This window comes from Anarrhichthys ocellatus, unplaced genomic scaffold (assembly GCF_004355925.1).
Source record: "Anarrhichthys ocellatus isolate YVR2014 unplaced genomic scaffold, GSC_Weel_1.0 scaffold13, whole genome shotgun sequence".
Taxonomy (NCBI): Eukaryota; Metazoa; Chordata; class Actinopteri; order Perciformes; family Anarhichadidae; genus Anarrhichthys; species Anarrhichthys ocellatus.
Window position 1 is genome coordinate 1,673,005 of NW_022280043.1, and position 15,000 is coordinate 1,688,004.

Consider the following 15,000-nt stretch of genomic DNA (forward strand, 5'->3'; position numbering starts at 1 on the left):
TAGTAGGTATTTTCCGCATTGCACTTTGTAGACGGTCCCTGCGCACTCGTCTCGCAGCCGGCCGCTCATTGAGACCAATGCAGATTGTCCAGCTCGGAGGAGTCCGTAAGACGGCCCGTTTTAATTCAATTAAGGTTGTAGCTTGTTGTCTACCTCACTACGGTTACAGGGAGGTATCGTTTGTATTTTAGCAACGTTTCGTTAACGATTTATTGAACCGGGAAGTCCGAATCTGTCAATATCTTTCTAACTTTACCTAACCCAGGGGGTTAGATTCACAGGAATGCAGTATGTAATCCAGTGTTACCGTGTGCACTTTGATCTCATTGATATCAGACTCGCTGTTAACTGTTTACTCTCTTACAGCCATATCAGAGACGTCTTAAGTTACTGCTAATGCTAACCAACATGCTCCACTTCACATTACAAGACATCGACACGGGGCGCTTTTATTGTGAAGCAGCCACAGGAAACGTACTGTACTTGTCGCAGAGGTTTCCGTCGACTGTGATTGTTCATCTGAAATGTGTCACCAAATTAACCAGGACTGAAATAATAATGACAACACACAACACATTGCTGTTTGTTTGCAGATGACTCTGTGTACCTGTTTGTTGTCAATCACCCTCAGCATAAAAGCCAAGTGGAGATCTTTCATTTTGTTGAGGAGAACACACTTGTACACCTAAAAACTATTACCCACCCTTTACTCCACAGGTATGTACGACTGTATAATACACCCTTGACAGCCTCACACATTTTACATTTGACAATCTCTGTATGATTTTTATCTCATTCATCGTTGTCTTTCAGTGTAAATGACATCGTTGCAGTCGGAGTAGAGAGCTTCTATGCGACCAATCATCAATCTTTTGCCAATGATGTGCTCAACTTTGTGACTGTCATACTGGGTCTCCCCTGGTGTGATGTGGTATACTACAGTCCAAAGGAAGTGAGGGTGGCAGCCGATGGCTTTCTGTCCGCAAATGGCATCAACATATCACCTAACAAACGGTTATTCTCAATTCATTTCAGCAGTCATTGCATGTCTGTTATTTTAACCTGAATGTGTTTCCTGAGAAATATGTTTCCTCTGCAATGCTAAAATAATAAAACAGGAATGTTTTTGTTTTCATTACAGGTATATTTATGTTTCAGATATCATGGGACATTTGATTGACGTTTATGAGAGAAAAGAAGGAGAGCAATTAATGCACCTTAAGGTAATACAGTGTTTTCTTATTTTCTACCCTCAGCCAAAAAACAAATGTATTAAAGAAGTGGTTTGACATCTTGTGGATTATAATTATTTGCCTTCAATCATCTCATTAAAATTTCTCCGAGAAATAAATTGTGTGTCCCAAAATGTCAAACTATTTATTTCAACAATACTATTACTTTGCTTTTTAATCCTAAACAACTTATTTGTTCATACTTTATTCTTCACTTTGTTTCTGTTTGTTTAGAGGACAGAATGTCATTTTCAGTTTACTGTATGTAATGTTTCCCACCAGTCTGTAGCTGTTGGGTCACTCTGTGATAACATTGAGGTGGACCACAAGACGGGTGACATATGGCTGGGTTGTCACCCAAATGGCATGAAGTTGTCAATGTTTGACCCTAAAAATCCGCCCGGCTCCGAGGTTAGTGTTTTGTGTCAGCGTTGTTATTTGAATTTAGAATAGAATATGTCTTTATTGTCCACTAGGGTGGAAATTTGTCTTCGGTTCACCAAGCACAAGAAACGACAACGTATAAAGCAGATAAGAAGCTAATAAAACACAAATACAAGCTTTATCACACATTAAATCAGGTCAATATCTGTGGCTTGAATCTTCTCAGTCACTTTGTTGTGTTAAGAGTATTGATGGCACGATGAAGGACTTCACATTTTTAGCTGCCAAAGGTAAGGTGCTCTATATAGTGCCTCCCGGAGCTCAAGAGCTCAAACTGGCTGAGGAGAGAATGGGATTAATCTGCCAGGATCACATAAATAAAAAAAGGAGTAAAACTGTTTTCCATGGTCATTACACTAGAACAAAAGAAAATGGCAATCGTTGTTAGCTGTTATGGTGACAACACAGGCCGTAAATTGGTGTTGCAGCTCGCCGGGAGGCATGGCAGAATTAGCTAACTAGCCAGCTATAAGCTAGTTAGTTAGCTAGCCTGCTAATTTCACCATGCTTTAATGCTACACTGGTTACAGAAAATTAACTGAACAAAGTTGTCACTCATCTGGCAATAGAAATTAACTTTCCTACGCTGTGACACAAACGATCGCAATAGCCATGGTATACATAAAAATGGCCGCCACTCCTACTATCCTGCTACTTTGATTTGGGTGTCCGTTCTTCTCCTATTCTATTTAAAAGGGCTGTTTGGGATTGCCAACTATTTTGCTTGCCAATGACACAAGCCTAGAAAGTGTATTCTTTGATCTACAGTTTAGGTTGTCTGACTCACCGGATGTAGACTGTATAGGTATAAGTCTGCCATTGGTGGAGGATCTCCTCCCCTCCACTATCTGCACTATGTATTGTGCAAGGGCACCGTCACTGCATTCTTTGCTTAGCGTCGCCCAAGACGATTGTGACTGTTTCAAAGAAATAGCTGCGGTGTTTCTTTATCACTGACACAGCTATGCGAGACTACAGTTATTAAGGTGACCGTACCAGGCAGGAAGGTGGCCTGATCATTTTATTCCTGTTTCCTCCAGGTCATCCGGATCCAGAACATTCACTCCGATCAGCCAGTTGTGAGCCAGGAGTACGTTGATAACGGCCATGTGATCATGGGCTCCTCTGTAGCAGCTCCCTATGAGGGAAAGTTGCTAATTGGCAGTGTTTTCCACAAAGCCCTGTGTTGTGATTTTAAATAATGTGTGTATTATGTGTACTCACAACTGCTAAAGAATAGAAATGTAAATATGATTTGGATTGATATGGGATGGAAATAATAAAATCTTGATTCCTCAATTGCAGAAGAGGAATATTTACCCACTCCAGACACTGACTCATTGTGTGTGTAAAGCAGGAAACTGTTGAATATTTATTTAGTATCATTTTAACAAAATGTTTGTTTTCAACACACATACCAGTATCCATAATATTTTCATATAAAAGTATTTCACACAACACCGGTGACTATTTCCACAATTTGGTAAAGGTATTGGAAGTTTTAGAAAAGGATCTTTTATCCCTTGTCATCTTTAACCATTAACAAATTGTTCTCCTTGGATATCGTAAACCTAGACCCTCCACCACCAGGATCCTGTACACTTTCCTCTTCCGTGGCATCTTTTACTTTTGATACAGTGAAAAAGATACCATGCCTTTCTGAATCAAGTACACAACTGTCCTTGTTCTCCTCATCATTCGTCCTTGCACATTCTGCCGATTCCGGGTCTTCGTTGCTTTCTTGTATTATAGGACGGAACTCACGTTCGCCTTCGTCCACGACAGGCTCTGCATTTACGAACACTTCACTGATGCTGATCATACGTCTGTGCCGAGGCGAGTGATCCAGGGTCTGGATGTTGGTGGTCAGGATGTCACTGCAGCTCTTAGAGCGGTTTATGTTGGCTGCAGGCTTTCTTGTGTTTGCTCCAATCTCCTTGATGACAGTGCTGTAGTCTTCCTCCTCCTCTGATAGGAAGTTGAAGATGTCGATAACGGAAGGCCTGACGTCTGGCTTGTGCTTCTCTACAGGCTCAGGTTCCTCGTAGAGGCGTCTGTGCCTGTGTCTTCTTTTCTTTAGCACCTTGTGAGCTTTCACAACCATGTGGACGTTCCAGCTGAAGAACAGAGAAAGCCAGGCCAGGCCCATGTATATCCACAACTCTGCAAACACCCTGTACAGTCTGGGGTAAACCATGTTTGGATTTACACCTGAAACGAGAGTCGATGCACCTGGGTGACTTTTATAACAAAGAACTTAACGCAACAGACTCACAAATAACCTCAGAGGATACACGAACTCTCTGAAATAAAACCTACCTGCCACATAATCTCCAAAACCAACTGTTGTGAGCGTGATGAAAGAGAAGTAAAGGCCATCCAGGTAGCTCCATCCTTCCATAGACATGAAAACAAATGGAGGGATCACCAGGTGCACCAACAGCCCCCATAACAGGAACAAGGCTGTACAGGTTAACTGGACCTTTTTCTGACAGGACGGAGAAAGGAAACAATAATGTGAAAATAACTTGATGGGAGCTGCCTTTCAATACAGTATTCAGACAAATTCCAGCTTTCAGTCAGATTCTTACCACTGAAACGCCTTTACGGATCAGAACCTGGGACAGACGCTTGGCACGGTCTCCAAAGAATGAGCCCAAGGTGCTTATCCACACCAGACACAGGGGGATCCCACACAGACCATACAGGATGCAGAACAGACGACCTCCTTTAGTCTTGGGAGCAACATTACCATAACCTGTAGATTACAAGAGGAAATATGAAGGCACAACTCTGAGAGATAGAAGTCATATTTTGTAAAGGTTCATACAAAGTAAGTTTTGACTTTATTAATTGTTAGTAAGTAATGTGTCAACGCTTTATGGGTGTGAAATAAAGTAATATGGATAGCATTTTGGTTGCCAGGTTGAAAAAAATCTGGCTATTAGATATCATCCTCTAGCATTAGATGCTTTGTCCTTTTAGCTTGCGTAGTTATTCATTTTGCAGGAAGATCTATTTGTTTGATCACTTGCAAATAATTAATTTACAAAGCCATGAATTTACAATGGCTTCTCTCTTTGTTCTTTAAAAAAAACAAACACTGTAAGCCAGATTTTAGTAATTCATTAATCAGGGCCATGAGTTTCAAGATGATTTCAAGAGAAAAACAAAAGTTTTGTTTTTGTTCTTCATGATCAACTTATAAAGCATTCATAAATTATTCATCTTATTGAGTATTGAGCTTTTTCCTGCATTTTCATCTTTGCTTAATCCATTTATGAAATGGCAACAATAGTAATCTCTCACAGATAAACAAAAGTAAATAAATAAATAAATAACTTGTGAATTAAATGTCAAAATATTGTAGATGTCATACAAACCTATGGTGGTGACAATGGTGCTGGCAAAGATGACAGAGTTGGCCCAGTCCCACGAGTTACGGTGTTTGTCTCCGGTGATGGTCACACCTCGGCCGACAGCATCTGACACTATCTGGGAGAGCAAACGACGCCGATTACAAAGCTATCGAAAACGTTTATTGTGGCTTATTCAAAATGAACAGCACAATTTATCCAGCCATTGTACGCGGACACACCTTTCGCAGACATGCAAATATTTGCGGCGTAATTGGAGACATGCTCGTTCACGCTGACCACCATGCCCCCGAGTTTAACTCACGACTGCTCGCAACTATTTATGCGATGTAACGAACACGAACACTGAACACTGAAAGCATTTGAGTCGTTTTAAAGCATTTGAGTCGTTTTGTTGTTGGATAATTCGCTTCGACCAGAATGTGGTTCTCAATCAGGAAAAACAGGTTCTGTGTTGTCCTGACATGTAAAGGCGACGAGCTTCCCTTTCACCCTTTCAATAACTTATGAGAGTTGTTGGGAGCTCTTTGTTGGTCAACCACCGCAAACTTACTCACAGAAAGTAGATGTAAGGATAAATGGACATGTTTATTAACAGCCGTGGGATTTGTTTTGTCTGTAATCAAAAACAGATTCCTACCTCCAAAATCTCACCCAGACCTTCCTCTGTTAGGCAGGCATGTTTCTTCAAAATCATTTCCTTTTGAAGGATATAGTCGTCTCTGGATGATTCCCAGTAGGGCTCTTCGAGAATTTGGAATATTGCGGCACCGATCGATAGGTAGAAAATAATACATGAAGTTAAAAAAGGACCTTTATCCGCCATATTAAAGTCATAACTTCAGTCTATCCGTCGCCGAGTAGCTTTTATTCCTACAGAGGACTGTAGTTATCCTCCCTGTGCTGCTCTCTTCCTGGTAAAACATAATGGGGTTGACACGCTGCGCTCTATGGGGACTGACACAAACTCAGCTCCATTGTTCAGATAGAACATTTAACTGTATGCGCTGTGTTATAAATAACAATAACAATATCCTGTATGATAAAAACCCGTGGAGACACGAAAACATTTATAAAGTCACAAAACTATAAAAACAGCCTCTGGTTTCAAAACGGTCGTGCAGATGACATTAAATTGTCTCTTTGGATGCAAAATTGACATATGAGCAGGTCTATGAACACATATACAATATAGTACATATCCATTTATCTCTGTTCTTTCTTTTATTATCGCAGAATACCTGCATGAAACAATTATAGAGACATGCGCCAGGGGGCAAAATGTTTTCAGTAGCCACACACTTGTGTCGAGCTATGCATTCACCAGAATGAACTGGCGTGTGGTGACAGTTGCTCTTATCTTCATCCAGAAGGTTGGAGTAAAGTGTGTGAAGTTAAGCACACTGGGTGGATCAGGGCTGCTCAGCACGATAATGGATGAGAGGTGTTTTCCTCAGTGTGAGAATGATAATGCTTGTGAAAGTTGAATGGAAGTATACTGTATTGGTACTGCTATCCATCTATCCATCTATCCATCCATCCATCCATCCATCTATCCATCCATCCTACCCGAACGAAAGAAAGAAAGACACTATTGAATTGCCTGTGGGAAGTGTAGGAGGTTGGCCTATCCTCCAACGTTATGCAGGTGCCCTACTAATGCGATGGAATACACCTTTAAGTACAGATATATTTGGATAACTTACTTGGGCAGTGCCAACACTGGCCACTGGATTTTAGGTAACACAGATGTTGACAGATGTTTCGGCTGTAGCAGCTGCTTTGTAAGTGTGCTTCGCCTTTTGGGAATTCACACTGCAATAGCTATGAGTAGTGTGTCGACCTCGCACACTTGATACATGACTTTATACTTGAGGGGACACACAGGTGGAAAGCTATGGTAAGGCCACCATGCATTTACAATGCATTTTTAAATGATCCCTTCTACACATGTTTTAAAACATGTAAAAAAAAACACTCCTCTTGGAATAATAAGTTGGGTCTGATATACGCTATCCCCCCAAAAATTACCTTGTTAAAAATATTTAAATTACTCTTCTACTCTATTCTTTCTCCTGCACTTCCCCCCCCCCCCCTTGAAAGGAGTGGAACATTATCTTTTTATCATTTTATTTTAGGGGGGCACAACAATAGTACCTTTGTACTAGTTACTATGTAATCTAACATGGAAGTAATGATTAGTCACCTTTTACTTCCACTACAACCAGGAACATGAAGGAACCAATCAATACCACAGTATCAATTGTTAATCCTTGGTTCATATGTATTCAAGAGCTACTTGTTACAGTAACTATTTCTAGTAATTAGCATATGTTTAGTTGCTTGGCGACTGTAAGTATGTCTACTCTTTTGCAAAGTGTGTCCTAAAAATAAATAATAACAGTAGTCTCTACCTGCAACTCCACCTCCATACATGCACACACGCAACAGCGCCCCAGTGTGGATACACCACTAACAGTTTAGTTCCAGATAAAGGGGAAGTGACTGTGACTTTGCTGATATCACACTGCTTGTGACCGCGGTCACTGTAGAACTGGCACAAAGTAGGCAGTTGTTGAACAAACGCTTAATCGCTGACCAAACATTCCTCTGATGCCCAGAAACTGATACTGAAACTAATCAGCCAAAAATATACAGCAGAAGAGCTGCACCTGTTTCGCACTGAGGTGACATTTCGATAAGGAACCCTTTGTGCCAAAATGAACACTATTCTCTTCCCTCTTAAGTGCATACCCATCTCTGTTGAGGCAGTCTAGTTACTTTGTGTATTCCGATTATTAATACTAAATATTATGAACTAACTAATGGTGATGTATAGATTAAGCTACCCAGTAGTATAAAACGTAGTTAGAATCTGCTCAACCTTTACCAGCTGCAACATTATAAACATGCATCAGTGATTATGACCCAATTTGGCTATTGTGCATAATGAGTACTTTTACTTTTGGTAGCCTACTTTAGGTATATTTTGATGCTGACACTTTCCCAACCCTGTTTTTTGAAGCGAGGCTCCCACCTCTGATCTCCACCCATCACTACTAAGTGCTTCGTCATTGTAGCTGCGACACCGCCTCTCTGTGGAGACCTGGCCCGGTGAGCTTGTAACTTGTTCTGTACGGAAACACCGGAATTATGGCAACAAACTAAAGGTGGAGGAAACTCAACAGAAGAGACATCCGTCCGCTCAGGTATGACTCGCCTACTCAGACGCTGTTGTTGTGTTTACATTTGCACACCTTTTTCTGCGAGTTTTTTTTACATTTCCCGTCTGCACGCGGCGGGCGGCAGTTCGTTTAGATTTCATTGCTCCGTATTTAGAGGGATTATGTCCAGCACGACGAGGTCAGAAATGTCTGTGCTGTTAGCCTACCCGTAAATAAGAAACAGGACTCCTAGCCTACTTGTAGTCTGTCGAGTGTATTCCGGCAAGTTTCAGACATGTCTGCCAAAGGTTTGTTGCGAGGTTGCCCTCACGAGCCCAGAGACTTAGGGACAGATACTTTATAAAGCATACCTAGCTTGATTATCATAAACAAGACAACACAAGCTAAACAGGTAGGTTATCCTCGAGGAAGTAGGTGCATCGTATTGGTATATTTATTATGCTGATAACAGATGTAGAAATCTAGAGGAAAACCAGTGTTAACAGAAGTATTTTATACTTGAACAACTGATTTGGGTCAACTGTAACCTGGCTGCATACACTGGTTCTGGATGCTAGCATTAGGCTATATGCTATACTTTCAAATATCTATTCATGTTGTGATTCAGGCCCATCAGCTGTGTGATACTTTCTGAGTTGTTATGTGCAGTATTCACCACGTACGTTCAGCAGTGGACTGTACATCTCCTTGACTATATGTGCTGCCATCTCTCTGATTAATTTGTGTAAACTTTCTATTATATGTCACATACTTAAAATAAGTATACTACTGAATTGACGCACTCTTTTTCCCTCTCTTTCTGACCTGGTCTGGGATTGTCCTGCCATCTACAATGACCTTCTATATTGACGTGAGTACCAAGCACTGACTTAAGTTGTATGAAAAAAGTATTGAAGCGTAACAAAGACATCTGAGCTGGTGTCTCGCTCATCAATGTTGCTCATTTGGAGGGTATTGCACTGACAGAGTAACAATTATTTTACCTTAATATATATGTATATGAACAAATCCCCCCTTAATGTACCACAATATGATTTAAAGGTAATGCAGAGTATAATTATAATCAAGAAATCCTGCTCTCAGCTGCGGAGAAGCATTTCATTTATATTTATGCAACGATTCAATTAAGTCATCAGTCCTTATAGAGACTATTACATATGAATTATTCATGATTTCTATTTGACATGCACAGCCCCTCTGGGATCTGAGTGAAGACTCTGTATCTTCTACGTGTTAAAATGCGTCTCTACCTCCATTCTTTCTTTATTTGTGTGGAAAAAGGTTGCACATTATTTTCTGAAAGAGAAATGTGCGACATCTTGTTCAGCGTCAAACAGATCTGAAGAATAGATTGTGAAGAGCTTTAGTTACTGAAATAACCGCACACTGCTGTTGGTAACCTGCTGGTGCCCACACCAAACTAGTTTTGGGAGGGGTAGTGTGACCATGTCACCCCGAGTCTACTGGACACAAACACGTCTTTATCTCTCATGAACACATGCTCCCAGCATGCCTTACCCCTCTGTGCTGACGTAGAGGAGTATTGGCGGGGATTCCCTCTCCCTCGCAACAAATAGTTAACGTTGAAATAGTTATTTGATATTTCACCATGTGAGTGTTTTTATTATGTAACTTAAAGTACACATATTTATAGCAATATTGCACTGTATATAGTGTAGAGGAGATATAGTATTTATTACTGCAGTGCAATGTTTAATATGTGGAGATATTCTTTGTGAAATTCACATTTGGCCAGTTTTTACTGCAAACCTGTCAGACTGAGTCAAATCAGCCACATGCTTATGGAGAGTTCATTCATTTGCATCTCCACTGGGTGGCAGTGTAAACTAAGAAAGCGCAGCCATGTACAGTAGCATCAGATGATCACAAACACAATTCAGCATGTACTTAGGTGGCCTAGAATGTCCGCCACAATCTGTTCAACGTACCGTGAGCTCCAGGGCTTGGTGCTGCTTCTTTTAAAGATATCTCAGATGACATCCAAGTGCATGCATAATATAAGCATTTCATTTCCAATCTGGCTCATCGCTTAGCATTGTCTCTGGATGCAAATGTTTATGGCAGTTTTACTAGCTGCTAAAGTGCTGACATATTCTCTGTATTAAGTTCTAGCACATGATGCTATGAATCTAAAACATAATGTCCCGACTCTTCCCCTTTGAGGAACCATCCCGCTGTGTAATTTAAATTTTCTAAGATGTGCACGAAGGTGAGAATTCAAACTTGGCCCAAGACAAGAAGGATGTCTGCTGGCAGAAACATGGAACATTCCTGGTTCATGAATTCTTCATAACATAATGGTGCACTATGAATATTGATGCGCTGTTACCATCAATCCCGTTAGTGCTCTCGAGAGCTCGGCTCCCGGGGAACAAATAAAACCCCCCTGCAACCATGCCTCCATCACATGCACTCACAATTCATATTTGAAGCATATTCAAAGCTACGCGAGTTGTTTTACACACGATACGGGAGGTAAGGCGGCGTGTTGCTTGAGTGTGTGTGTGTGATGCGTACTCGGATGCAGCATTGGAAGTCAAAGAGAGATGTTTTGGTAGAAGGGGTATGGGACATTATATAATCACTGAGTGATGGAGCCAAAGAGGGATAAAGATTGTTCCAAACAAACATAACCCCCACGCACTCAGCTGGAGTAATGCACTGCACCGTGGCTCCATGTGCGTGTGTTTTGCCCGTGCTTTTGAACAAATGAGAAAGAGCGACCGGGGGAAACAGAAAGTGTGCGTCTGTGTTTTTGGGTGTGTCTACTGTGCGAGTGGGTCTTCTCTGAGTCTGTGGTTGCAGTCTGTCACTGTCTCAAGGGACTGTGGGTCTGTAAGTGCTGCTCCTCGTCTCCTCCCCTCTCAGTCCTGTCTCTCCTCCCTCTCCTGGGTCCAGCTCAACACCTGCTCCCTGCAGTATAGGCACAGGGCAGGGCAGGGGGGTTCCTAAGCAACTGAAGGCTACGCGAGTAGTTCATGCACTCCTTGGTCCTCTCCCTCGCTCTTCCTCTATTATCTGACTTGATCGTGCCAGTTGTTGTGCTGTTTATGTGTTATCACTGTGTTCAGTGATCAAAGTATGAAGAACACGATAACCGACTGTTACTGTGCAAGAGAGAAATCTTCTGTTTCTGTGGTTTAGTGTCTCCCTTGCGTCTTAATACCTTTTTTACCGTAATACCTATTTTTGGACTTTATGACACGATGTACTGAATCATCTGTGTGCTAGTAAGACTTTTTCCTTCAAATAAATTGCCCAGAAAACACATGTGACGCTGCTGTGCATGCCACACGAACTTGCCTCTGTGAGACAAAGGTGATGGTGACTTACCCCGTTTAGCTGTGAGAATAATGAACCCCTTTACTCCCCCCCCCTTCTGCATAAGAGCCGTATGGGCCTAATGGGGTCAGGCAGATGGGTGGGGACCATGCCCGGGTCCATAAAGACTGCTGGTGTGTATGTGTGTGCACGTGAGCGGGTGTGTGTGTGTGTGTGTGTGTGTGTGTGTGTGTGTTGCTGGTTTGTTTTTGGATTTGTAGATAAGATGGTTGAGGGGGGGGATCGATTGGACATATTTTCAGTTCCTAATAAATTTGTAACTGCTTATTGTAATATCTCACCAACTGGCTCAGGGTTGTAGTCCTGACACCCTCGTGCCGTTCAGACGAACACACCACGTTGGTGCCTGAAAAGAGGGCAGGACTCTGAGGAATATGCTTCTGGACATTGCACTGTGTTAATGATTGCACTCTTTGGTCCGCCCTACTCCATGTCTGTTTGGGACGAGGCATAATGTGTTGTACCGACATAGCGATGAGTTCTGAATGTACTTGACAATGTAAAACCCTTTTTTTTTTTTTTTTAATTCTAAAAGTACTGACACAAATATAAATCTGTCCATTATCTGTAGATTTGAATGCTTGTGGATGACTGTAGTTTTTTATTTAAAGGTTAGATTGCTGCAGCATATTAACATATATAAACAAAGCCTTGTGTTTAGTTCAGATCTCCTCAGCATCATAATGAAAGTTGCTGCCCATCTCCTCCACCCCGACATGCGGTTGTGAGGCGTGCTGGTCGGCGCTCAGTTGGTCAACTAGAGTCCTCGGAGGGAGACTCCACCCCTTTACGAGCATCGGACACCTTCAGCACAACAAAGCATGTGTCGCTCCGCTACATTGTTTCTGCTCTGAACGCGCCGGAATACAGGATTTTGTCTGATTTTGAGCTGTTTGCTTCCACATTGATGCTAATCCCGCAGTAGGTAAGCCTCACATGAAGATGTATGTTCCTCGGGCGTCGGGGATGAGTTGGTGTTTATTTGTGTTGTTGCACTATTCGGCGCCATTTTCATACACAGATTGTTTAAATGCCCCGGCACGTTGGCCCGACGCAGCCAACAACTGTTCGTACGGTTTAATTAAATAAAAAAATTAAAAAAGTTGGAAATTGAAGTGGTATTCTGCTTTAGTGCCAAGCGATACTTACACGATGATTTGTTGAAGCACATAAAAATTATATCGCCTATATATCGCACAATTAAGCCCAGTAGTCCCCATAAATCACAAGTGATCCGTATCAGCGGAGGCAGCGACGGGTTTTCGTCACGCGAGTTGTTTTTGTTAAAATGAATGAGGATGCACGTTATTAGTCTGATATAAGAGAGCGCACACTTTTTACTATTTAGGAGAACTCACGCTTTCCTAAATGGTCTCTTAATTAAGGCGCGGTTATAATATATAATTATAATAAGTAATGCAATGGCTAATACAACGTGGTAACTGATGATACATTATTACTAAATGGAGGGAAAACGAATATATTTTCTTTTATCATCTGTGACTTATCTTTACAAGTATAGAGGTTGATAATATTCAATGATGATATAGTATTAAAGTATATGATGTATGGGGTGAAACAAATCCTAAATTGCTTTTTTTTTTTTTTTTTAAATATGACTAAAGGTGACTTGATTGTCATATTTTATCCCCCAACTCGTTCTTATGTGAAGTAGTTATTGTTCCACATGATGCACTTCATGTCGGGGTGTTCTTGCTCTCTGTTAAGTGTGTTACAGCTATTTCCATGCATGTATCTGCACAGATGTTGTTTTTTATGCTGTTTCAGAGATGAGAGGCATTGCTTTTTGGATTTTATTTTCCGCTTGACAAGACAGGCTTTTACCTCAAGAGGGATGCACGGGTTAAAAATATCCATGTTTTGCTGGAGGGCGGCATATGTGAATGTGTGTCTGTTCCTTTGCCACAACACACTTAAGATAAACTCATCCAATAAGTCTCATCTCCATCGATGATACTGCTGGATTTATATATAGATATAGTCAGATAATCTTTTATGAAGCGCTGCAGATATGACGTAGGGAGGATGAGGGCGAGACGGAGACGTTAATGCATCAGGACTGGCAAGTGCAACAGAAGTTAACACGGAGGTTAAGAAATGACCCAGATGAGACCCGGCTGCTTTGGGGTCTCCTGTATACTGCTGATTCAGCAGTGTTGTGAACGCAGAGCTGCTGAAGGATGTTTTCGGTTCTGCTGTGTGAGAGTGAGGTCACCGAGGCCCGAGAAGAGCCTGCTGGTGTTAATCCTCTTTTAGGAGTTAAGATGCATTCGTGCCGTTAGACTACTACTTTGTTGTGTGTGCGTTACCCCAGTTTAGTTTACTCGTCCCTTCATAAATTATGGAGTCTCTGGCTTTTCCTAGCTTAAAAAACATCTTTAAAAAAAACAAGTTTTGCATAATTGACACAGATAATCTTTAAATCAAATTATATTTAATTTAAATATAATAAATTGAGTTCACAGTACAGTACGCCTTTATCTTCTAACTAAAGACAAAAGGAGCACCTCTTTCATAATGTGCACTGATGTACATATGTGCTGTTTTTTTGATGGGTTTTGGCTGAGTTGATGTTGGAGATGGATTCAGAATTGCTTTCAGGTCAACCGCAGTAAATCAATGAAGCTCCTTCACTCGTTCCCCATGTCGGTTCAAGTTACAGCGCCGGGCTCACAGACCATCTGTGTGTATCGATCAGTCAGATAGGTTTACACAGAGGACCTGACTAAAATACACTTTTGTAGACAAACACCTTTTTGTTGAGTGTATTACACAGTACACACAAAGAGGGAAAAGTGTCACAGATTGTATAATTACAGCTCTTCATACAAAGCTTCATCACAGTTTTGAGTCACTCTCCATACGCCTCCCCGTAATCTTGAAAGCAGTATTATTTTACATCTTAGGATCGTTTAATAAGAAGTACATAGACTATAATAACGATGTTGCTGGGCAGACTTGTGTGCATGAACTGCACATAGAAACAGTTTAGCCAGTCACGGTGTTGGCGTTTATTTTGGCATGTGTGCCTGTGTTTACTTAGAGAGGTTAATACAAGCCACCATGTGGCCAGAGGACTGATATCTTGGCTTTCGGCTCATTTCGGTTGAATTTCAGCCAGGTAGGCGGGGCTCCTCATAAAACCATGAATCAGCACAGCTGATCGCTACTGTGCTTCTGCCAGGCTTCTCTCTCTCGCTCTCTCGCTCTCTCTCTCTATCTTTATCTCACACACAGATGCACGCACACCCAGAGAGGCAGACCTGAGAGACAGATGGAGAGGGAGGGAGACAGATTGATGCTGAGTGAGATAGATACTGTAGGCAGGTAGATAGATGGAGATAATCTCACTTGGTCACTTGGGGAGGATGATTAACT

At 41.5% G+C, this 15,000-nt stretch overlaps 3 protein-coding genes across 3 annotated transcripts in view; 2 read left to right on the forward strand and 1 right to left on the reverse strand.

Moving 5' to 3' along the window:
- Positions 1-3,058, forward strand: part of LOC116386922 (serum paraoxonase/arylesterase 2-like) — a 6,095-nt gene extending 3,037 nt beyond the window's left edge. Inside the window, exons 5-9 of the mRNA XM_031853517.1 lie at positions 594-717; positions 814-1,014; positions 1,142-1,223; positions 1,515-1,643; positions 2,717-3,058. Coding sequence (XP_031709377.1) covers positions 594-717; positions 814-1,014; positions 1,142-1,223; positions 1,515-1,643; positions 2,717-2,878 — 698 coding nt within the window. The 3' untranslated portion in view covers positions 2,879-3,058. The remainder of the gene's footprint in view (positions 1-593; positions 718-813; positions 1,015-1,141; positions 1,224-1,514; positions 1,644-2,716) is intronic.
- Positions 3,056-5,921, reverse strand: LOC116386921 (potassium channel subfamily K member 5-like). Its single transcript, XM_031853516.1, has 5 exons — positions 5,694-5,921; positions 5,060-5,171; positions 4,268-4,434; positions 3,996-4,164; positions 3,056-3,887 (listed from the first exon to the last, which is right to left on the reverse strand). Exons 1-5 carry the CDS (start codon positions 5,877-5,879, stop codon positions 3,193-3,195), a joined length of 1,329 nt encoding a protein of 442 aa, XP_031709376.1. The 5' UTR covers positions 5,880-5,921; the 3' UTR covers positions 3,056-3,192.
- Positions 5,922-8,090: 2,169 nt separating this feature from the next.
- Positions 8,091-15,000, forward strand: part of LOC116386648 (protein 4.1-like) — a 12,401-nt gene continuing 5,491 nt past the window's right edge. Inside the window, exon 1 of the mRNA XM_031853050.1 lies at positions 8,091-12,526. The gene's annotated coding sequence lies outside the window, so the exon portion shown is untranslated. The remainder of the gene's footprint in view (positions 12,527-15,000) is intronic.

What these genes read in the sequence shown, in the direction of transcription:
- LOC116386921 (XM_031853516.1), bottom strand. Translation starts at nt 5,879, where the DNA reads ATGGCGGATAAAGGTCCTTTTTTAACTTCATGTATTATTTTCTACCTA. An exon ending in CACCATTGTCACCACCATAG is followed by an intron (nt 4,435 to 5,059) that starts GTTTGTATGACA and finishes TGTAATCTACAG; the next exon opens with GTTATGGTAATGTTGCTCCC. An exon ending in TCCGTAAAGGCGTTTCAGTG is followed by an intron (nt 4,165 to 4,267) that starts GTAAGAATCTGA and finishes CCGTCCTGTCAG; the next exon opens with AAAAAGGTCCAGTTAACCTG.